We start from the raw sequence: 8,525 nt of genomic DNA on the forward strand, positions 1-8,525 counted from the left end.
TCTACATGGTATTTATAGAAAAAAAAAAGATAAAAGAACAAACAAAACATCCACTGAGTGTTTCTACAAAGGTTCTTTCTTAAAGTTCCTTATCAGAGTATTATACGTTTTCCTGAATATTAATTTATAAGATAAACCCATGAATTTTGTTTTGTCTAGGTTTTAATTTGTCATGAATCTTAACCTGCTGATATTATAAATCCAATCTATAGTGTTAAGAATTATTTTTACAAAATCTTTCCTATAAGACTTTTGTTTAGATTCAAAAGAAATGTGAAGATAAGTATTTTAAACTCTAAAAACAAATGATCAGTAAGAATGCAAATTATATTTGGATAGTCTTAATGTGCACTAGGTAGAAAAGCCATTGTCTTGTAAGGGATACTTGCATATCCATGTTTATAACAGCACAATTTATAACAGCTGAAGAAACATCATATGCCCATCAACAGATGACTCAATAAAAAAATGAGGTATTTATACATAACAGAGCACTACCCTGCCATAAAGATAGACTTGAGGCACTCATAGGTAAGTGGACACACCTTGAGATCATAATATTAAGTAAGCTTAAGTATCACATGGTTTCTCTGAATGAGAAACCCAATACATGTATACAAACGATTCACAAAATACAAGATAGACAAATGAGAAGTAGGAAGATCTTTTTCAAATGGATGGGGAAATGAGATGGAGGGAAGAAAGGGAAAAGGAATTTTAAAAAGAGCTGAAGAAAGAAAATGAAAATAAAGTTTTTTTAAATGGGAAGAGAACCAAGAGCTGAAGGGACCAGGGAGGTTGGGGAGGGGTATGAGAACAGAAAGAGAAAATTAAGATGCGTCATGTACATGTACCAACTGCTCCCAATGAATGTAATCATTATGTACTATGAGTATGTACTAACATACATAAGTTAAGTCAAGAAGAAAAAAAATAAGCCCAAGTTAGCACACTACTTACCCTTCCTTATGTTTAAAGTGCTTAAAAGCTAAGTTTAAAACTTCATGAACTAAGGGGTCAGGTACAGGATGAACAGGAATCTGAAATTTAAAAATACATATGTATCATGTAAACAAGAAGTTACTAATTAGATTTTCATGAATATCACATCATTTCAACTAATTAAATCAACTATCAACTTATTCCTAATACAGATATAAACTTATTCCTAAGACAATACAGATATGAAGAAATGTTAAATTCTTAGTAATAAAGAGAATGAAAATACACAAAACATCATTTTAAAAAATAAGTCTGACAATACCCAATAGCGAGTGAGTGTGTTTGGTATATATTGCTAGTGAGAATGTGCACACAGTGTGCAATCTTGAAATAGAGATTGCACACTATTGTGGGATATGTGGGATATGGATTATTTTGAGCTGAAGCTAACTGTGAAATGTCCAATATAAGAAAGCTTCCTCTTCCTTTTTGCCTAAAGGCAGTGTGTGGGCTTTTTTTTAGAGGACTCCAACTCCACCAGGTGTGAGGTGTTCTCCAAAATCTCCAAGAAGATACTGAGGAACAGGACTGGAGTCAGGAACTCGGAAGGAAGACAGGTTTGTACGAGCAAGCCCCACCTTCCTTCTACCTTGTCTTCCATTAGTTTTCCCCATGGATTTTCCTTCCCATAATTCACTGCCTGTGGAAGCCCAAAGCCTTTTGTATCATCTCTTCTCTATGACTCCATTACTCTGTTAAAATGGTACAAGTACTTGGGTATAAGCCTTCTATGAGTCTTCATTTCTTTTCTATGAAAACCTCTATAGCATATACAGTATATCTTTTAACCTATTAATTTTTTTGGCCAATATAAATTACAGGGCTCCAGTCATTAAACTCAAGAAGATATAGCAACAACTCCCTTTTATACTAGCAACTACATGCCCAAAAAAATAATAACACAGCCACCATTCCATGGGTTGATCTTAGTAACATCATTTGGAGTTACCAGTAAGTCTTAGAGAATAGTAAACAATATGGGAGCATTTTTTGAAAAGCTCAAAAGCAAGGACAGGTTAATATATTAACAATTCAATCATGAATAAAAATATTCTCTAATGTTAAAGGAACAATTGACATAAAAACCAGTATACTGGTAAGGTAAAGACAAGGAAGCAAGCTATTAGAAATTCACATAATCATGGCTTTAATTATAGGGACATTATAGTTCTCAAAAGTCTCCAGGAATGGGCTGACAAGTATTACATGTAAAACAAACAAAAACATAGGTAACCATGAAGAGACCAATGATGACAGTGTGTCTTTAAGCAGGATCATGATTTATCCAATTCTGCAGACCAGGAGTCCAATGCAAAAATAAATAAATAAATAAATAAATAAATAAATAAAGTAGGGGTTTCACATTTTCTTTATTAAAAAAATATGACAATGTAGATTGTAGAATTCTATCAACAAGGTAAAACTATATAAGAAATATTAAAAGAAACTAAGAAAGCCACAAACTCAGTGGAAAAAGAAATCCATAACTGCAAGCAGAGATGGTCAAAATGTTCCTTAAGGATCTGGTGAAGGGTCTACAAGGAGCACCTATTTTTTACAAAAGTCAGTCAGGAGTCTATCAAGGGGAGATTGAATTTAGCTTTGAATAATAATCAGGAATTAGTTTTCAAGTGATGATGAGAGAAATAAGTAAATGCAATGTAATCTTAAAAATGCAATAAATAACTACTGATTTACATTTATATCAATGAGGTGACTAAGTTGCCACAACATGGAGTGGGATATTGGTACCATTTCTGGAAATACTGTGCCAAGCAGCAGGTAAGTCTTTATTGCACAAGGGTGTGGCTTCATTCTGGCTCGATGGCTCCACATGGGTTGCTGACCAGAGGAGGACCCGAAAGAGCACTCATCCCACACTTCCTAGAAACAGCCTGTGCTGAAGACCTTGACCTGGACTCCAATACGAAGAAAGTGCACTATGTGGGAGGAGACAGACCCCTGTGCGACCCGGTAACAAAGCAGAACAGGAGGGAGTAAAGAGGCAGCCATAATCCTGTCCCACCTTCTAGGTCTCAAAGCACTTACCAAAGCACAGTGATGGTCTAGGAAAGACGAATGTACTCAGCAGCTTATAGAAAGAAGCTAAGCTTCTAAACTCTTATGTTAATAACAGGTCAAAATCTGAATTTATTCTACATAGTAGAGTTCAAGAATGAGAGATTATGGAAGAAGAAAGGTAAAACCTTTGTGTCACTTCTTCCTATTCCTGACCATCACTCAAGGCTAAAGCTAAAGATTTAAACCCAGAATTTCTTTAGAACTTAGGAACACTTAACAAAGAATTTCATAACTGGCCTGCACAATTGTAAGAAACTTTTTCATTCTACCCATCCCTCAGAGCTGGGGCTAGAATTCAGTGGTCTACTACAGAGCTATATCACCACTTATAGGCAAAACATTTCATCACTAATAAAATACAAAATTTGTATTTTATTGATGTAGAAATTCCAGAATACTAGCTGGCCAATGAAGTAAAGCTACACCAACCTCCTTTCATTTATTATCCTGTATGCCTCTCTTTAGGATCATACTATTTATCCTCATGTTAATATTAAACAAACTGTTGGGGCCAGGGAGATGGCTCAGTAGAATAAGCGCTTGCCTGGCAAGCGCAAGGGTCTGAGTTCAATCCCCGGTTCCCCAAAAAAAAAAAAAAAGATTAAACAAATTGTTACTCCCAAGTGTTCCCTTAAAGTTCCACCAACTCATCCAAACTACAATTAAACCTTCAGAGAATAAGACTTACATTTTAATGATTATATAATATAGATACCCTATGGATTTTTTTGATTAGTCTAATACAACCAAAGCTTCTCTTTTAAGTATGTAAACATGAAAACATTTCTGCTTTCTCTACATTAAAATCCTATACTGGTTAGCCCAGAGAGAGAAGGCGAACTGCAACTGGCTCTGTCCTTTCACCCTTTCCACCTCCTGGGAATATGGATTAGATGAAGTGACTAGAGAACATCATGGTAGCTGAGCCAGGAAAGAGGAAGGGAGGAAAGCCACCCTGAACTAACAAGAAGACCTAGCCCTCGTATTCTTTGAGCTGTCATTCTCTAGGACTTAAATGAAACTCCAAATGATGTTACTACGATCAAGTCCTTGATTAGGTAAATAAAACAGGTCTCAAGGCAACAGGGTCACTGGAATCACCTCTCTCATCCTAAAAGTTTCATTCAGCCATGCTATTACCACACAGATACTGAAAACAGAGTAGTGGCTAGGGATGTGGTTCAGTGGTATGGCATTTACCAAGCATGTGCAAGGTCCTGGGCTCAATCTCTAGTACCACAATTTGAAGAGAATTTGCTTTAACATGTTTTAATATGAAAAACCTAATTACCTCCTTCTATGTTATGAAGACTAATTCTCTTTCTTGGGCAGGGGAATATAGCTCAGTGCTCATTTGGCATGTGAAAGGCCCTCAGTTCAGTCTCCAGGACCACACCACACACCACCACACACCACACACACACACACACACACACACACACACACACACACACACACAAGCAAAACAGGAGCAGACACCTGGCACTATGAAGCAATTTTTTAAGGCAGGGAATCCAATGCATTTGAATGGACCAGCCTGGCTTCAGAAGTTTTTTCCAGAACTCACAGTGCTGATCACACAAACTAGACTAAATATTATAGTGACCTTGAAATAACACAACCGTGCATTTTAAGTAATTTAATTTTTTATGCCTCATTTACTATACTGTTTGTGGTTTTACTGCATTAATTTCCCCCATAGGGATGTTTGGTATGCTCTAGGAAAGAGATGTGAACATAAGGTAACCTAAACTTATAGCTTTTCTCAAGTTTGCTACATTTGAACCAGTCATGGCTGATGGTTAATGGACACCTCGGGACAATCATAAACCACCACCAACATTACCTTCATGTGTGTGTGCCAGGACCTATTTATACATTTTATATTTACATTACTTAGTCTACTTGCCACAGCCTCACACAACTGTTCTCTGTGTTGAGATAAAAGAAATGAAAATGCACTTAAATAAAACAGGTAAGGAAAGAAAGCTTCTGATTTTATTGTATTATCACTAGTAAAAACATGACAGAAGCACTTAAAAGATAACTACATTTTTGAAAGGAAAAAACGCATCATCTAAGAATTATACATAAAAGAACAATATTAGAATGCACAGATTAATCTCTTAAAGTCCCCATTTCTTGCTTTATTTTCAGATTTAGAGCCTTATTGATTTTAAGATTTTGTAATGTATGGTACATAGAAAAGAATATTAAATCTGGGCCAGGGAGACTGCTCAGTGGCATGAGCACTCGTGTGGCAAGCACAAGGTCCCGAGTTTGATCTCCAGTGGGGGGGGGGTGTAAAGAATTTTAAATATAAAGTGTAATAGTTACACAAAGGCTAAGGTTTATAATAGATAATCCACTGGAGACAAGAGGGAGATGGGGAAGGAGGAAGAGAGGAGAGATGAAGGGAATGTAAAAGGCTCAAGATGTAATACAGCTATGTGCCAATGCCCCAGGAGAATGTATTCACTATGCATCACAAACACACACTAACAAAAGAGGGAGGGAAAACAGCCCAGTGTTCACGCATCAACCTCCAAATTTCAGCTTCACCTCAAATGCATCCAATTTATCTGCTGACTAGAACACAGTTGCCATTCTCTTCTGAAGTGGCAGATTTGTGTTTGTTGAACAGGATGAAAATGCCAAACAAAATATCAAGTTTTGCAGCCCATTCTGAGTCACTAAAATGTGCTGCCAGTGGTGACTATTTCCTAAGAGAAATCTTCAAAGTAGCGGTCATAATTCAAAAACTCTGTCCAGGGATCTATCTTTAGAAAGCCTCCTCACTTTGGTGTATAAGGTAAATGTGCACTCTGCCCCCATCCGTGATGCTGGCAGGGCCCCGGAAGCACATGGGACATATCTTTGTACTTATCCTCCTGAGAAATACACAGCACCAAAACAAGCATTGTTCTTTACTGTCAACATAGTGGACTTGTCAATTTGGATTACATACCGCAGTAACTAATTAATCCTAAAAACTATGCCTCAACATCATCTGTATTTCATCAATCCAGTTACTTATGTTTGACAGCTGTAAAAACAATACGCCAGCCACCTTTGGAACTTCAGGCTTTCCTGATAAAAATTCATGACAAATGTCCTTAGCAGCTGGCAAGATTAACTCTTCCCCATAGAGTAAAGGGCTTCTTGGTGTTAGCAATGTGGTTAATGACTGAGAATGATCTTCTCAGTTTAGACAGATTTGACAAAGCAGTGGCCCTCAATAATTGCTTCTGTTATTTGTGCTTACATTTTTCTTAAAAACTCCAAAGGTTTACCTTTTTTCCATTTCAAAGGAAAAAAAAATAAACACTAAAAACAATAATATAAAATTTCAAAACAAGATAGTAGGAAAGTAACAATGGTTAGTCTATTGTGTATTACTGCCTTCAAAGTAGTTGTTCATATTGCAAGATACATAGGCATGAAAAACTGATCACACAGTATAGGCATAGACCTTTCCTAAAGGCTTATCTTTTAATGCAAGGTGCTTGGTGTCTATGTGACAAAGCAGTTTCAAAGGTTTCATGGCTTCAATGGGTGGAAGGTGGCCACAGAGCACACATAGCAGGTTCAGAGTATGTGAACCACCTCATGGGCTGAGACACCCCCCCCTCATTGTCTGATTGCGGGGGGGGGGGGGGGGACGGACCACTGGCTTGTGACCAAAGCTATCTAGGTACTGTTAGGTTGTTCTAAGTAGGACAATCTCATCCTGAGCGTTGGGGACAGAGCCAAGATGGGGGAATAGAGTACAAGTAAAGGGTGAGGGGAACAGGGGGCAACAACACAGGGACAGACATCAAGCTCCACACTCACCTCAGGAGCTCAGACACAGACAGAACCTCTTCCCTTATTTAAAAAAAAGAAAATCTCACACTCCACTCCCAAAAGTAGGGGAAAAATTTCATTTCAGTTCAAAGACAAAAAGTTCTACTTTCATCCAGTAACATTTTCATCTTCAGCATCAAGAATTTTTCACATCTTGTGACTGGTGTGATTTTAGAAGTAGCTCTAATTTTATAGCAGAGAATACTCAAGGCTTTTTCCAAGGCAGATTTCTGCTACAACCTCCCCAAACTTAATGCCCTTATCCCATCCTGAGAGAATAAAATCAGTTAAGATAAGGACACTGGAAGTCAGCAGGGTTCATTCATTAGCTGAATGATGAGGTTGCAACACTATGGAGAAAAAACCTCACACCTCAGCAGAATGCCTAATACCTGCCCCACCCCCTTCATAGGCTTTGGGGCTACTCCCCAGCAGCTAAAATGCTAACACTGCATCAAAAAATGCTAAGGTCCTGCTCCATGAAAGTAGACCATCTTCTGATCTGTCTTAAGTTAAACTAACTTAACAGTTTAACTGTCACTAGTTAAACTAAGCCCAGACTTTGGAATGTCTCACAAGCTAGGATTCCTACCCTCTTGTTCATATCAAAGAATAAATATATGTATAAAATCCAATATAAAAAAGAAATTGCTTTAAATTTCTAAATGTCATATTGTTGTTTAAACAGACTTTATCATACATTAAGTCACTGTTACCAACAAAATAAAATTTAAGTCAGTTATTAACCCATCTTGCTGACTTTTTTGGAAAAAAAGTTTTTTATCATCTTAAGTTGGTTACCATAGTGTACTACAATATTTAATTTCACTTTATTTATTTATTGCAGTACCAGGAATTGAACACACTATGGAAGCATTTGACCAATCTCTAATTTCATTGCTTTTATTTTTATTTATTTACTTTTCTGTATTTTAGGGGAGGGTCTACAGGGTGTTCAGGGTCTCACTACTAGATCAGACTCATAGTGATCCTCCTGTTTATAGCCTCCCAAGAGTTGGGATTACAGGCACACACCACTGTGCCCAGTCTCAATTGCCGGCTCAGTGCACCCCAGGGGCAGCACCAACACAGTAGCCCTAGGGATCAAACCCCTAGCCCCTGCGCCTGCTTGCAGGCACTTTAATCTGCTGAGCTATTTGGGCAGCCCTTTTGTTGTTTTTAAATAGGTAAATTTTTGTCTACTTGTTATGGTTAGAATTTTAAAAGACACTGGCCATTTTCACTTGATTTTTTTTCTCTCATTTTACTAACAAGAATATTTTGTATTATTAAGAGAAAATATAATGTGGTATTTTTATACAATGGAGTATTATTCAGCTATAAAGAATGATAAACTCAAAGCCTTTATATTGAAGTGGATGTCACTTGAAGATATACTCATAAGTGAAACAAACCAGACACACATGTGTAAATATCATATAACTTCCCTAGTATAAGAACACAAAAGAAGAAATACAAATAGAAAGGTATAATACAAGTAAAAGAAAAGCAAGAACTCCAGGACTAACTAATTAAGAGAGGGAAAGGAGAAGAGCTAGGAAACATGACAGTGACAAGCCATACAGTTATATGTA

At 37.0% G+C, this 8,525-nt stretch overlaps 1 protein-coding gene across 1 annotated transcript in view; it reads right to left on the reverse strand.

Moving 5' to 3' along the window:
- Nucleotides 1-8,525, reverse strand: part of Fryl (FRY like transcription coactivator) — a 302,292-nt gene that overhangs the window by 115,212 nt on the left and 178,555 nt on the right. The window contains exon 8 of the mRNA XM_023711119.1: nucleotides 961-1,040. Within this exon, the coding sequence (XP_023566887.1) occupies nucleotides 961-1,040 (80 nt within the window). The remainder of the gene's footprint in view (nucleotides 1-960; nucleotides 1,041-8,525) is intronic.

This window comes from Octodon degus, unplaced genomic scaffold, assembly GCF_000260255.1.
Source record: "Octodon degus isolate 3935 unplaced genomic scaffold, OctDeg1.0 scaffold00019, whole genome shotgun sequence".
In the NCBI taxonomy this organism is placed as follows: domain Eukaryota; kingdom Metazoa; phylum Chordata; class Mammalia; order Rodentia; family Octodontidae; genus Octodon; species Octodon degus.